This window comes from Nesoenas mayeri (assembly GCF_963082525.1).
Source record: "Nesoenas mayeri genome assembly, chromosome: 23".
NCBI lineage: Eukaryota > Metazoa > Chordata > Aves > Columbiformes > Columbidae > Nesoenas > Nesoenas mayeri.
In genome coordinates, this window is record NC_137574.1 from 1,435,419 (window position 1) to 1,455,092 (window position 19,674).

Genomic DNA, 19,674 nt, shown 5'->3' on the forward strand with positions numbered 1-19,674 from the left:
CACGCCGGGTCCCGGCTGAGCCTGGATGGGCTTTGCCTTGCAGGACACTGGCACTTAGTCCATGAGAGGAGATGGGGCTGACGTGGCTGGAGAGACATTAGCTGGAGCAAGCAGCGATGGATAACGCCAGGCACAGAAGAGGCACCCCCCATCCAGCCCCCCCCGGATGGAGAGAGCGTGGGATGAAGTAGGAGAGAAGAGGTTCTTACTTCATGGCTCAGACACGCATAAAATGGCTGTTGTCGGCGCCCCGGGATGGTTCAGACGAGAGGGGGTTGGTCGGTGGAGTCGGGGAGGCTGGGGAGGTGGGAGGGCTTGGGGTAGCGCATTGAGCTGGAAACGAGATATGGGAGAAGCTGCTGGAGCGGCGAGGGGATGGAGGAGACCCAGCCAGAGGTTAGCGGAGGGGAGGAGAGGGAGAGGAAGGACGGGAGGAAGCAAGCGCGGTCAGGACAAACAGCCACAGCGGTGCCTGGCCCTGGCACGCACACGTGAGTCCCCGCAGGGCTCCTCATGGACAGGGCATGGCATGTCACCATGCTCGCTTGGGCAGCGCCACCATCCTTGCTCAGCTGTGGCATGTCACCATGCTCGCTGCGGCTCGGCGTGTCACCGCGCACTGCATGGCCAGGCGCTGCCATCCTGCAGCCAACGCTCCTCACAAGGCTCCAGATTCCCTCAACACCACCGAGTCCACCCGCTCCCCCACCCCTGTCCCTGCCCCACGTCCTGAGAACCTCATGTCCGTCTGTCCAACCCTCCAGGGATGGTGACTCCAGCACTGCCCTGGGCAGCCTGTTCCAATGCCCCACAGCCCTTTGGGGAAGAAATTGTCCCCAGGATCCAACCTCAGTGTCCTCTGGTGCAACGCTGACCCCCCGCACCGCCCTGCTCCTTACCCGACAGCATGCGGCCCCGGCGCGAGGCCTCGGCAGCCAGCGCACACGAGATCTCGATCCTCTTCTCTTGCTCCTGCAGCTGGCTCTCGGGGTCCTGGGGGGCGTCCACCTCCCCCTCGCTCAGAGGGATGACGTTCTGCAGGCTGCACAGAGCGCCCGGCATCAGCACCCACTCCCAGTTTCAATGGGACACACGTGGCTGGGGAAGGGGTGCACGCGGGTAGCCCCCAGGACGGCTGGGGCGGGCAGGGGTACGGCAGCCTCACCTGGATTTGGCAATGAGGGTCTTGATCCTTTCCACCTTCTTCTGCTTCTCCTTCATCTCCTCGGGGCTGAGTGGCGTATCGGGCTCCAGCTCAACGTACCGCTCAGGGATGAGGACTTTGTCTGGCGTGGAGAGCTGGGTGCAGAGGAGAGGGCTGAGCTGAGCCAGCGCTGTGGACCCGTCCCCAGCCCAGCACCCACCTGTCCCGCTCTCCCCCAGCACCGGCCTGGGCAGGGCAGCCCCTGGCCAGGCACTCTGAGCTGGATCAACCCCCGGTACAGGGTGCGGAGGGAGGGATGCCCCAGGCTGCCACCTCCCCCAGGACACCTCGTCCTCACCTCCTTGTTGATGTCCACGTCGTAGTGCTGCGGCTCCAGCTCCATCTTGCGCAGTCGGGCGATCTCCTCTTGGGGCGTCTCGTAGACCTTGCCGGGGTCGTCGGAACGCAGCGCTGCCTCCAGGTCCGAGATGTCCACCTCGTGGATGCTGCGGTGCCGGCGCACCTGCGAGGGACCGGGATGGCACATTGTCCCCTTCCCCAGCCCCCAGCGTCCCCTCTGCTCCATCAGGAACCTCAGTCGCTCTGCAAAGCAACAGCTGTTTTTTCCCAGCCCCGCGGCCGGTGCAGGGACTCACCACCTTGTAGGAGGCGGGTGCCTTCGTGCCGGGGGTGTCGGGCTGCTGGCTGCTGGGGAGCTGCAGGCTGCGCCGCTTCTCCTTCATCGAGCCGCTCTGGTGCCGCTTCATGCGGTCGATCTGCTCCTCCACACTCATCTTCACCTTCGTCTCGTTGGCGAACACGGCGCTCTTCGGTCTCTCCTGGGGGGAACCCAGCCCCACGGTCACGCACCCACATCCACCCCGTGCCACAGCCCCCTGCAGTGGGGATGCTCAGCCCCGTCTTGGGGTGGGGGGAACATGCTGAAACAGCCCGGGGGTCCTGAGGAGGCTGCAGGCTGTAACACAGCCCCCGGTCTGCTGCCCCAGCCCTACCCGAGAGCCCAGCCCGTTGGCCACGCCGCCGGTGCTCCTCCTCGCCACGCCAGCCGCCGGCATCACCTCCTCCTCCGCCGGAGACTTGGTCCTGGGGGGGACGATGCCCACTGCGGAGCAAACCCAAACATCAGGCTGAGCCCCCGGGGACCAGGGGCAGGGGCCCAGCGAGGCACAGGGAGCTCGCGGGAGGGGACCCCCCACCCCCGGCGCCGTACCCTTGTTGAGAGCCGCTTGCTTGTCTGCCTCCTGCTCCTGCCGGCCCTGCGGGAGCCCCTCTGCTGGGGGTCCGGGGGGGGCCGCTCGCTGTGCCTCTTTCTTGCTCTGCTCGAAGCTCAGCTTGGGCTGCAAGGGAAAGCAGGTCCCCAGTGAGACCCTGTCCTGGCTGGGGACAGACCCGCTGCCCTCCGCAGCCATGGGGTGACACGCAGCCTGCAGACACAGTCCCTTCCACCGCCAAGGAATTACCAGGGATTCCCAAATGCAGACAGGAGTTTTGGGGGGGGTCAGCCCCATCGGCAGAGCTTGCCAGGGGGAGCAGTGCCACAGAAGGACAGTGAAAGAGGTGAGGGCAGAGGAAAGCAGAGGGGCTGATGTGGGGCTGCAGCAGCTTTGGGGGCACCCAGTGGGTGCTGTATGTGGGTGCAGGAGACCTGCTGGGGACAGGATGGCCATGGTGAGGCTGCCAGGGGGACACTGCCCATTCCTTCCCTTGGCGAGGGCAGTTACCAGCCGCATGCTGCTGTCCCCTGGCCAAGTGGCACCTCTGCGCTGTCCCAGTCCCCTCGGCCAGCGCAGCCCCATCGCCTGCCTCAGCCCAGCCCCTGCCAGCCGATGTCTCGGTGAGGAAGAAGATGGGAGCCCTGGCCGCTCCAGAGAGGTGTCGGTACCTGTCCCCTCTTGGCCTCGCCGCTGTGCTGCCAGGAAGGGGAGCTGGGGTACGGCCAGGGGCGGCTGTCACTGGGAAGCGGAGGGACGGTCGGAGGAGACTCCAGGGGGACGTAGGACTTGGGGAGGGGAGGTCGAGGCGGACCTGGTTCCTGGGGTGGAGAGGAGCGTGAGGCGAGAGAGCAGAGACACTGAGAGCCGGGAAGGAAGAGACAGTTAGAAAAAGATCGAGACAACACACAGTGGAAGCGTCGAGCCAAGGGGAGGAGGAGGGAGAGCAGCCGACTGCCGCTCCCGGGGCCCCGCGGGCTTCGTGTCCCCACGCAGAGGGGACAGCGCTTCATGCTGCCTTCGCTGCTGCATGTCCCCAAGGCCAGGCAGGGCTCGGGGGCTGCCCGAGTGAGGGGCTCCCAGGAGACATTGGCACCGCCTCCGTGCAGCCAGGCGGGGTTGGGGAGCCCCCAGATTCCACCCAAAACTTCACATGGACGAAGCTCGGGGTCCAGCAGCGCTGGTGTCACCATGGGCAGTGAGACGGGAGGGTGGTGGCAGCAGGAGCTGGAGCTGAGCAACACTCAGCCTTCAGGGCTGCAAAGCCCATGGATCCAGATGTCACGGAGGGTCACCACAGCCCGTGCTGGTGGCCAAAACGGTGTCCCCAGGCAGAGCCACGAGGAAAGCCAGCTGTGCTCTGTGCCCGGCCTCACTGAGAGCGAGGGCTCAGGCCAGGCTGGGGACACGATGGTGGCAAAGGGCTCCCTGGGGACACCCCCAATCACTCACCTCGCTGGGTCCTGGCTTGGTGGGCGAGCCCTGGGAGCCGGAGACGAGGGAGAAGGGGCTGAGGGGGCTGGTGAGGCTGGCCGAGCTCAGGGGGCTGGCAGGGCTGTTGGAGCTGTACGTCCCCGAGGGGCCGATGGCCACTGCAGAGAGAAGCAGAAAAAAGTGTGTGCACCACGGCCTCCATCTTCCCAAGCGGGTGCTGCCATTGCCTCGTGACAGCAGAGGCGCCGGGGATGCCCCATGCCGCGGCACACCGGGGTTTGTGCCGTGCCAGCGCAGGGACGGGCCGCGCTCACCCCGGTGCTTGGCCGTGTCCGTGCCGCGGGACGGGTTGTTCTTCCGCAGCCCCTCCATCACGTCCTGGATCCGCCAGATCTCCTTCTGGATCTGCCGGTTGAGCATTTCGTTCTGGAGGGGAGAGAAAAGGCAGCAGTCAGAGCACCCCAGAGCACTCCCACTGCTCCCCTGCACCCCAGTTCTGCTGCACCCCAGGACCCGGGGGCGTTCAGCCGAGGCAGACACAGCCCAGGGGGTCCGAACCACCACACCCACCACTCATCTCCTGCCAGGAGCCATTGTTGTGCACCCCGAGGCACCTGCCGTGGGCTGGGGGTTCTACAGAGACCCAGCAGCGTGGGGAGCACCCTGGGGATGGTGGGGGAACCCCAGGGATGGCACCGCCCTGCTCACCTGGATGTCCAGGTTCAGCTGCTCCCACAGGTCATCGTGCAGGGCGGACACCTCGCTCTCCAGGCTCTCGTACTCGGCGGTGCTGTTCGCCAGGGCCTGGGGGGGAAGATGAGGGGATTAGGGGGAGTCTTTGGCAGGTTTATATTTTTTACAGGAAGGAGAAAAGGGACCATGGGGGTGGGGGACAGTCCTGGCGGCCGCTTGGGGTTGACGGAATGGGGACCCCGTTACCGTGCTGGCCTGTGACAGCTCCACACGGATGTTGATGAGCTGGTTCTGGAGCGACTCCTTCTTGTGCAGCAGCTTCTCCGGGTAGGCGGGTTGGCTCCCAAACATCTCCAGCTCCTGGTGTGTCCCCATCAGGGCACTCTCCAGGCTCTCCTGCAAGGAACAAGACGGGGACACAGCCGTGAGAGCCTGGACATCTCCCCCAGCTCAGAAATGTTCCTGCTGAGCTGTCCCCAAGACAGCAGAATGTGTCACTTCCCCACCACAAAGGTGCTGCCTGGTCACGAGCACCACGTGCAGCCAGGTTTGTCCCCAGCCAGCTGCTTGAGCCGCCCACCACGCACCTTCTCTGCTCGGAGCTGCTGCACCAGCCTCTCCTGCTCCCGCAGCACCTTGTTCTGCTCACACAGCTTCCCCAGCAGCTTCTGTCCCCGGGGGGGAAAGAGAAAGGGAGGGGAGGATGAGAGCCTTGCGATGGGCTTCACCCGCGCAAATGGCTCCGTGCTCAGCCAGGGCCAAGTTCCCTGGCAGAGACAAGATGCAGCCAGGACATGGCTCGTGGATTCGGGTCAATATATGGTCCTGGGGAAGGTTTCCAGCCCACTGCTCTCATTGCAGGGACTCAACCCCCAGCCAGGGTGACACAGGACATGGGGCAAGAGCAGGCAGCTAAGTTCAGTCCCTGGGCAACACCAGGTCCCATCTCTCTGTGGGGACAGCAGACCTGCTGCGGGGGACAGGGACAACAGCAGAGGACCCGCAGGACAGGCGTTTGCTCTTACATCGGTGTCTTGCTCGCTGATCTTGTAGGTGTGCAGCGTCTCCCGGTAGGTCTCTGGGAAAGGTGTCACCTGCAAGCAGAGTGTGGGGTGAGCCCAGCTCCGGGCTCCCGAGAGCGGCGAGAGGAAAGAGCCGAGCTCCGGGTGCTCCCCGGGCCGGGCAGATGCCGGTATCGCCGGGAGGCAGCGAGTGCTGCAGGGATGTTGGTTCTGGAGCTCTCGCCCTGCTGGGTGTCTGGGATGAAGGCACAACCTCCCTCCCCACCTCCAGCGCCCATGGCTGGGTGAGCCAGGGGGATTATCCGGACACAACCTCCCGCAGGATGCCAAGAGCTGAGTTAAAGACGTGCTCGTGAATCATTAACCGCCTGGCGTGTAACTGCCACCGTGTCACAGGCAGGGAAACAAAGGCAGAAAGATTAAGCTGTAATCCCACTTAGCAGAGTCGAAACACCGATAAATCAGCAGCTGCATCAGGAGCTGTTTACCATCCGGCTTCTCTGTGAGTCATTTTCCTTTCCTGGAAATCTAAATTACTAATGGGACCTCAACAATTAAATGCCTCTGAGATCTTGAGATGAAAGGCATAAGATAGAAAGAAGGGGATCTTTATTGCTAGAAAGCAAGATGCTACTTTAGAGCCATTTAAAACTACAGGACAATGCAAATAGACTTGAACCTGGGAAATGCCCAGCAGGCTGGGGGCAGAGCCTGGCAGACATAGGGATGCTGCTGCCCCGGGGCAGTGAGAGCATCTCAGCAGCTCCAGCTTCGCCCTCCAGCACATCCCGGTCCCCACGCACGGCAGATGGGAACAGGCACGGTCTGGCCATTGGAAAACCCAGCGATCGCCTGGTCTCTGCCCAGCAGGAGCTGCCCTGGGCAGCACGGGGGCCCGGGACCCCCTGCCCGGGGCCGGCAGCACGATGGGCTGCGGGTCACAGTGACCCACAGCCACATGCCCCAGTGGCAGGACCTGCCTGCGCTCGGAGTTGCAGCTCAACACGAGCAGGGACATCCCGATGCTCCCGCAGCCTCTCCAGGCAAGGGAACTGAAAACTGCGGAGCCTTGGGGGGTGAGAGGCTGTTTCACCTCCCTGTTATGGGAGTTATTGCTTCGGTTGAAGAGCCTTGGGCTGGGTTCCTGGCTTTAAGTCATCCCACACCTTCCCCTTTTCTCATCAACATTCCACAGCAAACAGAGGGTGAGCAAAGCACCCGAGTCCAGCCCCGAGGAGGACGAGTCCAGGACCGCTGCGTCTCCACCTCGCGCTCTCAGCACAAGGATTTACCAGGTTTTAATGGCTCATGGATGGATTAGCAAAGCCTGGGATGGACTAGCAGGTCCCCGAGAGCGTGATGTGCCGGAGCTGCATGGATGCTGGAGCCTGCATGAGTGGCAATGGCAGGAGGTGACCTCGGGGATGGCAGGAGGTGACCTCGGGATGAGCGCGGGGTGGCCGGCGTGGCTGCCATGCGGGGCCCGCGGCCAGGGCCTTACTTGCATGTAGAGCTGAGCCCTGGGGGAGGAGGTCTCCACCATCCTGTTCACCATACTGATCAGGGTTTCGCTCTCGCTCATCTACGGCAGACAGGGGAGGAAAGTGCAGAGAGGTCAGCAGGGACGCGCTGGGTGACACCAGAGCGGCTCAGGGCATCGGCTGCAGGATGCCACCTCCAAGAGATGTCCCAGGGGCCCGAGCCGTGCAGGGACAGCTGCCTGGGCCGCTGCTGCTCCCTTTTGTGCACTCAAGAGCGTCCTGGGCTGGTTGCGTGCCCTGAAAACTTTACTGAAGGGAAAATACAGATAAAACAGAGCCAGCCCCGAGCTGGGCGGCAGCAAAGTGCCCACACAGACACAGGCTGGCACAGAGACGCCCACGGCTGCGGCACACGGCGTGGTCCCAGCAGACAGACAGACGGACAGACCCCACTCCTCATGCTGACACACAGCTCGGTGCCCTGTCCAGCCACAGAGCTGGGGCTGCGCATAGGGGAGGTGACTGAAGCCTGGGGTTGGGGACAGCAGTGTCCCCCTCCCTGCCCAGCAACCTGGTGGGACCTGGGTCCAAAAAATCACTGCAGGACCCAGCACAGACGATGTGAAAGCAGCCTCTCGTGCCTTGTGGCCACGACGCTCAAGGTCCAAGGGGTGACAGCAGTTTAAACACAAACCAAGGACCAAAGCCTGACTTGGGGGCAGGTAACAAGGTGGGGCGCAGCCAGGGAGCCACCCTGCGACCAGACAAGGAAGGAGAGAGAAAATAAAGCAGCAAGCTGTTTGAAAAGAGATACTTGGGAGTGTTACTCCAAATGAGCCTCTGCAGAGGTCAGTGGGAGAGGAGGAGGAGATGCAAAGCCTTTTTAAGGAGTGTTTTAAAGAGCCTTGCAGAGCAAGCGCTGCTGCCAATGGCCGTGAAATAATCCAGAGAGCTTTTATTGCGGCGAGTGCTCCTGCCTGCCCTTGGCTCTGCTCCAAGGCAGACACAGATCTTGGCGATTACTGCACGGACAGAGATTTGCAGACTAACGAGATTGTCTCTGGGGCAGCAAGCCTGGCTTTTGCAGGCGAGCGCCTGCGCCGCAGCACGGGCCGATGGCTCCTGTCCCCAGCTTCGACCTCCTCCCCTGCCTGCGGTTCCCACCCCACCAGCCCCAGCATCTCTCCCAGCTGGATTGTGCCTCCCAGTGCTCCTGAGATGGAGCCACTTCACAGTTTTCCTCCAAACAGCCCTGGCATGCAAAAACCCCAGAGCTGCCGCGCTGGTATCAGCCTCGTGCCCACCTGGCATCAAACCTCTCGCCTTTGAGGGGGAACAGGGCCAGCACATCACCAAAACCACCTTGTACCTGTCTGGCTCCCCACGGCTCACCCAGCACCCCCGGCATGGGGGACACCAGCCCTGCGACCCCTGCAGCCACCAAGGCACTGCTGGGTGTGGGGACACGGCCACACTGGTACCAGGCACCTGTGTCCCCAAGCCAGCGCGGTGCAGAGTGACCTGGGGAGGGTTTCTGAGCTGGGTGCCCGCCCTGCCCCCCAGGGGCAGCTCCCTGAGGCCCCCGGAACAGGAGAAGCTGCCCCAGATCCCCCCCAAAACCTCCCAGTGGCTCCAACACCCCACACAGAAGGCACCACCTGGGAGATCGTTCTGCCAAGCAAAATGAGTGACCCTACAGACGGGGAGGATGGAAGAAGCAAACCAAAGACAACTCGTGCTGCTTTAATGCCAAGAAGGGTGAGGATGGATGTTAGGGGAAGAGATGCTGCGCTGGGAGGGAGGAGAACGCCGCTGGGGACGGGGCACACGGGGACAGAAGCAGCATGAGGCTTGCAGCCAGCTCTGCCTACCTGCTGGTCCAAATACTCTAGGTTTCTTTGCAACTGAAGGTCTAAAAGTTCATCCTACCAGGAGCCAGCAGGCATGCGGCAAGAAAACGAACACACAGAACATATAAAAGAAGAAGCAAAGCGGTTAGGTGAAGGCTACGGCAACGCCAAGACCTCTCGGCTGGGGAAGCTGGGCTCCTCCTGGCACGGAGCTGCCGCGATGTGCCCCACGGAGACCTGCTCTGCTCCTGGCTCGCGGTGCCTGGACGAGGCACAGCCCTTCCCTGCAGCCCTGGCTGGCGAGGATGGATGAGCATGGGCGGCTTATGGCAACCTGCGCTTCTCCCTCCTGCAACAGCCGGTCCTGCCTGTGGTCTGGGGACACCTCACCCCACCAGCTCCGGCCACTCAGCGCTCCGAGGGGAAACACGAGGCAGGAAAAGCAGCGGCTGTAGCCAGGGGTGAGGAAGCGAGAGGGGAGCGGTGCGGGGTGTACGCCAGGCTCAGCACCGCGGGACGGATGGGGGTCCCACTGCCCCGGGGGCTGCAGGGCAGGGACCGGGGGCCTTTCCACAAGGGTCTCCTTCCAGTATGGCCAATAAAAGGACCTGCAGTCCCCAGCAGCCCCAGAGCAGCCCAGCTCTGACCCGACAAGCTGCCCTGGAGTGGAGTGGTTCCTCCTCGGCCGTCCAGGCAAGGAGCCCCCGCGCTGGCCAATCTCCCTGGGGTCTCTGTGCACCCCGCTCCGCCGGGGCTCACCCCCCTCGGCACCCGCGGTCTACGTACCATTTTGTCGTGGACGGTGGGGGATGCCGGGTAGTGGTAGGGGTACATTCCCGCAGGGACTGGCCGCCTGTCACCCAGATAGTCGTACTGAGAAGAGAGGAGACACCCCCACCCCAAAACCAGAGACACATGAGAGAGGCCAGAGAGCACGTGCAAGAGCAGACCGTGCCGCAGCATCCCTGCCCGGACATCCCCAGCGAGCGTCCCCCGCCAACCCTGCGCACCCCGAGCACCGACGGGCAGTTACCTTTGGAGAACTGATGGATCGTCTCATCATGAAGGTGGTGGGGTCGGCGTAAATGTCGTCCCCCCGCGGCGGCAGCCGCTCGAAGCGGGCGCTGGGCGAGCGGACGGGGGAGTAAACCCGCGCGCGGGCGTAGGAGCCCTGGCTGGGCGAGCGGGGCACGGAGCGGGAGCGGGGCTGCAGGGACATCCGCCGCAGGGAGCCCGACGCCGCGTCCACCTCGTCTAAATAAGTCGGTTGCCTCCCAGGCGCCGGTAGCCAAAGCGGGACGTCTTGCCGGCCAAAGCCGGGGTGCTCCTTCCAGTCGCGGAGCTGGTAGGTACCCCCGTTGCGGAAGGAGTGCCGCTTGTCCTCCAGCGCCCAGGGCGGGCTCACCCGCTCGTAGGCGGGCATGGAGCAGATGCTGTCGGGGCGCACCCCTGGCGGGTAGTACTGGTAATCCTCGGGGTACTGGGGTGAGTAGGGGGAATAGTAGTCGGGGACCCGGCGAGACACGGGATAAAACCTGGTGGGGCTGTTGGGGGGGAAAAGAGCTGTGAGAGTCAGGCTGGTGGGCAGCAAGCAGGGGTGGGGGTGGGAGAGGACAGCCCCGGAGCGGGCAGCTCTGACTGCAGCGTCTGCAAAGCTGGCTGGGACCCCTCCTGCCAGGGACCCCGTGGGGCCTCCCCTCCAAAACCCACCCTGCTCAGCTTTTCGGGGTGTCCCACACACAGCTCAGAACTGGCGCACCGCGACAGCCCAGGGAGGAGATTTTCTGACCCCAGGAAAGCAGATGGGAAGGGGAAAAACCTTCCCAGAGCATCACCTAAGGGGAAGCCCTGGAGAAAAGGAGCAGGACCCCCCGCTCTGCCCTCATCCATCCCCATCAGCTCTCACCTCTGCAGCTCCTCGGGGGGCATGGCCCCCCGGCGTGAGTTCACCCACTGCTGCAGCTGCGTCATGGAGCTCTTGCGCTGGGCGATCTTGTCGGGGTTGGTGCGGGGGGCGAAGCCCCGGCGCTGGGCCGCGCTCTCGCCGTCGGGAGGGGGGTACGCGGTGCTGCCGGGGCGGCTGGGCGAGGCGTAGGGCCACCCGTTGGGCTGGGACGGCCGCTCCGCGCTCGCCGGGACCCGCGGTGCCTCGGGGTAAGGGCTGCCGGGCTCCGAGGGCACCTCCTGCCCGGCGACGCCGTTGGCTTTGGCCAAGGGCTCCTTCTTGCTCTCCATCCTCTCCGACTTCCTCTCCATCTTCTCCGAGCCGCGGCCATCGCCTTCCCCGCGGGTCTTGGCATCGGGCTCAGCTTTGGGGTGCTCGTGCTGGGCAGCGTTGCGGTGGGGGTGGTGGTGGTGTTTGCTGGGGGGGATGTTTTCCGAGTCAGGTTTCTCATGCCTGGAGGGTGCCGAGACAAGGGACAGGGTCACCTTCCCTTTGCAATGCCCCGGTGCGGCTGGTAACGTCCTGTCCCTCCCTGAGCCTTGGGGTCAACGCTCCCCCAGCTCTGCTCTCCAGAGGGACCCCTCAGAAGGTCTCCAGCCCCTCTGCCCCACCTCCAAGAGACCAGGGGAGTGGGGGACACGGGGGGACAGCGGGCGCTGACCTCTGAGTGGGGGGGATCTGCACCCGGGCGGCTTCGCCCATGGCTTGGATCCAGGACTCCTGCTCCTCTGTGTTCTCGGCACTGAAGAAGTAGGTGCGGATGCCGGCGTGCTCGGCCTGGGGGGACAGGGACTGCTCGTTACCCGCCGGCGTCTCCTCCACCCAGCACACCGTCACCTGTGAGGGGCACAGAACGGGGGGGACAGACGGGAGGGTGAGAGCTCCATTCCCACCCCCCGGCCGAGCCTCGCAGCCACGTGCGCCCTCAGCGGCACCAAGCGAGAGGAAGGGTCCCCATCCCCGTGACAGCGGCAGCGCTGGTCGGAGCGCTGTCACTCATGCAGGGGTAGGGGGAAGGTGGCTTCTGGGCCCAGACAGCATTTTTTGGGGAAAATGTTTTGCTTTTGGTGCAAGACGTTGGTGCCCACCCTTCACCTGGAAGGCAGGTCTGGCTATTTAGGACCTTTTTGAAGCTTCCACCTTCCCCCTCTGTGGAAAGGGATGGGAGAGAGAAAAGGGAGCAGGAGGTTTTTCACCCCGAAAGACTTTCAGGTCTAAATCTCTTAAAAAAATTAAATTAAAAAAAAAAAATGGTGGTCTTATTAAATCCCTTCCCTTGGGTTCCCACCTTCCCCAGAGCATGCAGCCTCCGTGCCCAGGCGCGGGGTCACCTCCTGCAACCCCCATGCACTCCTGCTCTAAAAACCAGCCCTGCAGCCAGAGCAAGAGCTGAAACCGAAGCGATTCAGCCCCGGATTAGTGTGAGCGGGGTGAGCAGAGCGTGCCGGCAAGCCTGCAGGTCCCTCGCGCTCCTGCATGCACCGCAGACACAAGAAGGTACTACCTAGGCGGTGGCTGGTGTGGTGGGATGCAGAGAGACCTCCTGTCCGGGGATCCTCGTCCGCAAGGAGAGGAGGAAACAGAGAAGGGTCAAGCTGCAGCATGGCAGGAGCTCAGACCTCCCGGCCCTCGGGACCCTCTCTACCAAACAGAACCATTCCCCACAGCTCCCGTGTGCAGGTGGAAGCGCAGGCACGAGCCTGCAGAGCTCAATACACGGGCAGCAGCTTTGCAAGGCTCTTTCCCCACCAGCGTCATGAGCCGAGAGAGACATTTCGGCACCTCCAGGTCACTTCTCTCTCTCACCCGCAGAAGCTGCAGGCAGAGACACTGGCACAGTAATGCAGGTTTAAGGGTGGCAGCTACAAAAATCCATCCCTTAGACTGGAAAAACTCCTCTGAGGCACCTATGGGCACCCCAGGCACCGGCTCTTGCAGGAAGGTGCAGGTTTTTGCACAAATGTATGTGAGTGCACGCCAGCCTGTGCGTCGGTCCAGCATCAGGCGAGCATCTCCGCAGGCTGGGGGCAACAGGGCACCCCAAGGGGCAAAGCCCAAGAGCAGCTCTAGGGGGAGTGATGACCTTGGAGATGCTGCTTTGTGCCACTCGTGCCTCAGTTTCCCCAGCAGGAGGCACATCTGCACAGAGTATCCCCAGGACTTGCTCCATGCCCCGTCACCAAGAAAGCAAGAAGAGGGAGCAGCGGGGACCCCGCGAGCATCACCACTGCCCCAGTGCTCCATCCCAACCAAGCCCCGGCACACCCAGGCGCTGACCTTGAACGTGTGCTTCCTGCTGATGTTGTCGGAGGGCTGCACGGCCGCCACGCGGAAGCTGAGCAGGGGGATGCTGCCCAGGATGCTCTCCTCCTTCTCGTCTACTGGGCAAGTGCAGGGGTTACACACATGGAGGGGCTGGGAGCCCCCACTGCCCCCCAGGAGCTGCTGTGGGGACAGGGGCCATGGCTGCCTGGTGCTCCCGGCAGCTCTGCGCTGGGCTCTCACTACAGCCCGCTCAGTAATTCATGCCCTGCGCTGCCAGGGCTGAGCCCAGGAGCTGCCAGGGAAGGCATTAACCCCTGGGTCTCCAGGGTGCCAAACACACGCACAGAAGGGTTCTGTGCACGGCCACTGCTCCCCGGCAGGATGGCACCCCCGGAGCCCTTGTCCATGCTGGCAAAACCTGCTCCGAGCCCGGGAACAGTCCTGGGTTTGCTGGCAGGTGCCTGGCTGGTGGCCACTGGGGACAGGGGGACAGTGACAGGAGCAGAGGAAATGGCCTCAAGTTGCGCCAGGGGAGGTTGAGGTTGGATTTAGGAACAATTTCTTCCCCAAAGGGCTGTGGGGCATTGGAACAGGCTGCCCAGGGCAGTGCTGGAGTCACCATCCCTGGAGGGTTGGACAGACGGACATGAGGTTCTCAGGACATGGGGCAGTGCCAGGGCTGGGGGAACAGTTGGACTTGACCTTGAGGGGCTTTTCCAGCCCAAATGACTCTCTAATTCTATGACATGAGCCATGGGGGCATCCAGGGCAGGTACTTGCTGCTGCACCTTTGTAGTAGAAGAGGCAGCGATCCACCAGCACAAACCAGCGCTTGTTCCACTGCTTCACCCCCGAGCTGGCCTGCGAGAGAGCGGCGGTGAGAGCAGCTCACCCGGCGGGGGGTGTCCCGGCCCCGGAGCACCCGGCATGGTGCGAGCTCTGGTACCTGCTTGTACAGCCACCCGCTTTTGGTCACGGCAGCATTGGGGTTCCTCTTCATGGAGTTGGAGCGCTTCCCGAAGGCGATGCCCTTGCGGGAGGTACGTGCAGCCTGCAGAGGGGGAGAGGAGCCCTTCAGTCCCTGGGGGGTCCCAGCACCCCGTCCCTGCTGTCACCTGCCATGTCACACGGCTCCAGACACCCACCCGGCCTCCGGGACGCTCCGGGGGCACCTCCGACACCATGGTGTGGTTGGAGGGCTCGCTGGTGGTGGTCACCGGTCGCTTGCCGCCCACTTTGCTTGACATGTCCAAGGTCGGTCTGCGGCACAGGAGAGCTGGGTCAGCAGAGCTGCGTTTCTGTGTCCCACAGCAGCCAGTCCCGGGCGTCCAGCCCCCCATGTCCCAGCCCACCTTGGGCCCCCATAACAACCCACTCCCCAAAATGGAGGAGACGGGAGCCAACCTACTTTTGCAAGTCAAGTCTTGAGTTTTCCTCGGGGACCCGTCCCGTCACTGGGTGCAGGAACGTGTTCCGCCTTTCATTGTGGCTGCGAGAGACAGCAGCGGGCGGTGGTTAGCACCCCCATTCCCTGCCACCCCAAAGAAACCCTTTGATTTTAGCACCACTCTGCTGCTCGGACCCCACACCAGCGCTGGGGCCGAGTCCCTGCCCCGAGCAGCCCCCGCTCAGCTCCTGCTGCTCCCGTGTTTCAGATCACTCAGCACATTTCACCAGTGTTTCCCAGAAAGCGTTTGCCTTGCTGGGAGCTGAAATGAGGTCTTTGGTGGCCAAGCCCTCATTCCTTCTGCTGAACACACCCCCGACGTCACCATAACCCCCCTCAGAAGTCACGGCTGCAGGAGCAACGGCCCATCCTGGGCTGTGCTGCAGCGATGTCCCCAATGCTTTTTGAGCTGTCGGCCAAGGCACCTTGAGTCAGGCTAAGAGCAGGGTCAGCTGGCACCGCACAGATCCTGCACAGATGGATCAGACCCCGCTCAGCCCCAGCCCCGGTGCTGTTTTGGCGATGCCAGGGTGCAGCTAAAGGCAGGAGGAACGAGGCAGAGCTCCCACCGGGCTCAGCCGGCAGCGTTTGCCGTGTCCCTGCGCCGTCCTGCAGAGCCAGTATTGCCGGGAACCCCAGCACCTTGCTGCTCCGGCTGCAGAACCCGCTCACACGCTGCTGCCCGGGCCCCTCGCTGCTGGGGCGGCTTCAGGACAGAAGGACGAGGTGCATGTCCATCCCAGGGCGTTGCAGCGGACCCCGTCCCCGGGACACCCCTCCTTCCCAAAGCCGCCGGTGCCTCCAGCCACCGCGAGGCCAACACACCACCAGCCCGGAATGCTGCCCAGCTTCTGCGTGTCAGCAAAACAGGCGAAGTTTGAGCAAGAAAACGCAGCTGCCAAGACCATCCCATCCACACACGCTTCACCCCAAAGCTGGGCTGCAGCCAGCCTCTCCGGATATTAACTGCTTTCTGCCCAAAAAGCCTCGCGGGGAGCTGCTCCCCCTGGCTGTCCTGCCCTGCCACAGATCTGCTCTGCTCTGCTCTGCCAGCTCCCCCACAGCAAAAACCCAGGTGAGGTGTCTGCACCCCACAACATGGGGCAGCAACTGCTCCCCAAGCCCCCCAGCAGCGGGTTTTCTGTGCCACGAGTGACACGAGTCACCCGCGGAGCCAGCCCGGCCCGCGCTGCGGCAGCGGCAACGGGCGTCCCTGCCACCCGGGCTGCTGACGCTCCAGACTGTTGGCCCCCAGCAGGTGACTTTGGGGGGGATAACATGGTGGTATTGGCGCAGGTCACAGGCCCCCCCATGATGCTGATACACAGGGAGTGTGCAAACGCGGAGAGGGCAGCACCCCAACTGCCCCAGCCCCGGGAAGCGGGGGCTGCCCTGACCCACCGCGGTGCCCAGACCCCAGCCAGGGGCGTCCCCCCAGCCCCCACCACAGCAGGGCTCTGTTCTCACAGGCTGGACTCTCTCCCCACCCCACAGCAAGCCCAGGACACCCACCCTGCTTTGCAGCCCCTCCTGGCACCCACCCCAGTGCATTCCCCCCTTCCCAGTCTGCTCCCACCCCCACATGTGGCAAGACCCCAGGAAACGCCTGGGGAACCTCCTGAAAGCTGCGGCTCCCCCGGCTGACCCTGCTCCAGAACCTCCCACGTCCCCATCGCTCCCAAGCACTGCAATGCAGCAGCCACTGCCCGGGCTGAGGGTCCCCTGTCACCGCCTGCCCGCGGCCCCCCCTGCCCCTGCCAGCCCCCCCAGGGCTCCTACCTCACCCGCCGGTCCGCCCGAAACTTCAGCATGATGCCGGGGACCCTCTCAGCTCAGCGCCGGCTCCCGGCTCCCGCCATGGCCGCGCTGGGGACAGCCAGCCCCGTGCCACCTGCCGCCACGCTACGAGGGGATGGCACGTGCCATGGGGACAGCAGCCCCGTGCGGGCAGGGGGATGCCGGCGGTGAGCGAAGGGTCTCGCTGTCCTCTCCCAGGTATCCCGGTTCCCCAAGCCCTGTGCCGGTGACATTGGCGCTGCCGGTGGCAGCAGTGGCGGAGCTGCGGTGGGCTCCGGTGCAGCCGGGGGTTGGCGAGTCCCGGTGTGCGGCAGCCAGCCGGCAAGTGACGGGGACAAACGGCTCGCGCTGGCGTCCCCGCGCAGAGGAGAGGCGAAGGGCAGCGCGGCACACGCCGCCTCCCCCAGCCCAGGTGCGGAGCCGGGGAGCAGCTGGCGGCAGTGAAGGGTGAGAGGGGAAGGACGGGGTGCTGGGCCCCCCACCCCACCCACGGGGGCTGCCCGGGATGGGGGTGTCGCGGTGAGGGAGGCAGCCGCGTGGAGACGAGCTCTGCCGCTGCCCTGGATTCACCGCCTGCATCCCTTCCCCCTGCTGCTGTCCCCAAACCGTCCCCGTTCCCCCCCCGCGCTGCCATTCCCTCCCCAGGCCATGCCAAGGGCAAATCCTGGGGAGCAGGATGGGCACGAGCATCGACCAACAACCCAGTAGCTGCAGGGGGGGACGAGACCCTGCAGACATCCAACAAGGGGGCTTCAGCACCCCCAAATTCCAGGGAGCCCTTCACATCCCAGCAGGTGAAGAGTGGGGAGCCCGGGAAGCAGGACGGGGGGGACCCCCCACCCCACCCTCCGCCTGGGCACGGCGCTTTGGAAAGCAATGGCGAAAACCTCCGGACTGTTATGATAATGCCTTGTGGGGGAGGGAGGGCAGCGCTGACATTTCAAAGAAACCTCCAAAGAAGGAAGCGGAGCACGGGGAGCCAGCTGGCCTCCATCAGCCGCATCCCGGGACCACCTCGGGACACCACCCGCCAGCCATTGCATCATTCACCTGCTCCTCCCCACAGCCAGTGCCCTGAATTCCAGCCCTGCTGGCCGCCTGGCCCAGGCGAGCTGGCTCAGCACCAGTGCCCGGCTCAGGGATGCTCCCGCTGCCCCTGCTCCTGCCATGTCCCCACCACGGGCAGAGGATGCGCCAACAGAGCGGCATTATTGCTCCCAAACACCAAAATCCACCATTTTAGGACACCCCGCGCCGGAGCTGCTCTCTGGGCACGGGGGAGCTGAGCGGTGTGGCCACTGCTGGCCACACACAGAGAAACCTGCCCACCACAACACAGCAGCACCAGCCCCCCGCCTGCGGCCAGCCCCCGGGCCGGCTGGCCCCGCTCACTGCTCCCCCACCACCGCGGCGAAGCAGCCGGGGGTCAAGGTCCCCCAACGGCCCGTGGGCGCATGCCAGCCCTCTGCCAAAGACCGTGCTCACGTGGTGCTGTGGCCACCGTGGAGGATGGGGAGCCACCAGACAAAGCTGTGGCCCCTTTTGGGGACAGCAGCCCCAGGGGACGGTGTGGCAGGAGCAGGGAAGGCAGAAGCCACAGCATCCACCCGCGGCTGCACCGGAGACACCATCCCTCTCAGCATAGGGGTGTCACCCCACCAGTCACCCCAGTTCAGTGGCACAGGGGGCTCTGCTGGGCTCACTGGCTGCCCTGGGAGCCTTTAAGCCGAGTTCAACCCAGGAGCCGCTCTCCCTGCACCAGCTGCGCCATTTCACAGGCGTTAGCGTCCGGGGGTGAGCAGCGACACAGCACGTCCAACACGGCACCTCCACCGACACGGCACGTCCACCGACACGGCACGTCCACCGACACGGCACCGCCACCGACACGGCACCGCCACCGACACGCTTCAGGACTCCCAACAGCAGCTTGTGGTGGGGTCTCCCCCAGACCTCCCAGGAGAGAAAAGCTGGTGCTTTTTCTTGGGATAAACATCAAAGAAAAAACCCTCTAAACCCCCTCTTGCTTTTTCACACAGGTAAGGAGCAAGAGAAGGGAATAGCTGCAATAACTGCAGAACAAAACTTTCACTCAACACTGCTTTTGTTCCTCCTTCCCAAAGCTGCAGCTTGTTGAGAGCAGGACACCCCCCCTGCCCTTCCACAGCCCACCAAGGTCACGGCTTTCCAGCTCTTGCAAACCACAAACCGTGGTTGGGACGTGTCCCCAAGCGAAGCCCGAGGAATCCGCGCCGGGTGCACCCCGGGGCAGCAGCAGGGTGCTGGGGGGGTGCCGCTCTGTAGCCGCCCTTGGCAGCAGCTGAAGCTGCGAGAGAGTTAATTCTGCCCCGACTGGGGAGGAGCAGGTGAAACGGTGACAGGAGGGAGCGATTTCCCAGCACCAACCCACGCCGGTTCGGAGCATCCAGGGTGCCGGCAGCCAGCTCTGGGGGAGCGGGAGCAGCGACCCCCCGCACGCCTCGCCATGGGGACAGCCCTGGGGGGTGATGCCATGGGGGATTCCCACCGGCTGCTTCAGGACCTCCTCTCAACGGGGAGAGCCCCCCCACCACACAGGGCTGGTCGGATGCGCTGGGGGCGTTGGAAAAAGGGGGTACAGGGGGGTCCTCTCCAAGAGCAGACAGCAAGCCCAGCTCGGCCGGCTGGGTGCAGCCAAGCAGCCTCCAAGCCCCCCCAGCGTGGGGCAGACATCAGCTAATGGGAACCATTCGTGTGCGAGGAGGGGGGTCAGGCCCAGGCTCCCCACCCAGGCGCTGCAGCCTGCCAAGCCATAAATCTGAGCAGACCGAATGGGCAGGGGGGTTATGGGGAGCCCGAGCATCCCCCCACACGCACTGGCCGGGGTGTGATGCTGGAGCCGTGGGGCTCCCCTCGGAGCCAACACAGCCCCAGCTCCGCTGGCTGTGTGCCATGGGGATCCAACCGCCTTGTCCTCTCACGCTCCAACCCCAAGTTCAGCTGCAGCTCCTCACCATCCCCACCGCCCTTGGGGGGCTCACGGGGTGACCATGGCCCAGCACCACCCCAGCACCACGGCGGCCGGAGGAGGAGGAGGAGGAGGAGGAGGAGGAGGCAGGCGGCCACAGCTGCCTGCAACCCCCCTCCGAAGCGATAATGAAAACCCTTCGTCTGGATGTTTTACCCGCGTTCTCGGGGCGAACATCCAGGCAGCTCCCAAGCAAGGGGCTTGCATGGCCACCGGCCAAACACGCCCTGCGCGCTGGCCTCCTTCCACTGTTTTTCTAGCCCTTTCTTCACCTCTCCTCCTCCTCCTGAGCCACATCCCTCTTCTCCAACTGCAGCCCTTGAAAACCCTTTTTTTCCCAGTTCGCTGCAGTGCTCA

General features: G+C 64.1%; 1 protein-coding gene across 1 annotated transcript; it reads right to left on the reverse strand.

Moving 5' to 3' along the window:
• Positions 1–217: 217 nt before the first annotated feature.
• On the reverse strand, positions 218–14,313 carry PLEKHA6 (pleckstrin homology domain containing A6; the record flags this gene model as incomplete). The annotated part of the gene is made up of 21 exons (XM_080358193.1): positions 218–333; positions 900–1,042; positions 1,166–1,299; positions 1,503–1,667; positions 1,801–1,983; positions 2,158–2,267; positions 2,376–2,502; positions 3,048–3,197; positions 3,829–3,968; positions 4,125–4,236; positions 4,519–4,614; positions 4,750–4,899; positions 5,091–5,171; positions 5,529–5,597; positions 9,890–10,400; positions 10,763–11,254; positions 11,442–11,578; positions 13,079–13,179; positions 13,855–13,927; positions 14,013–14,117; positions 14,212–14,313. 21 exons carry the CDS (start codon positions 14,311–14,313, stop codon positions 218–220), a joined length of 3,297 nt encoding a protein of 1,098 aa, XP_080214319.1.
• Between the last annotated feature and the right edge of the window lie 5,361 nt (positions 14,314–19,674).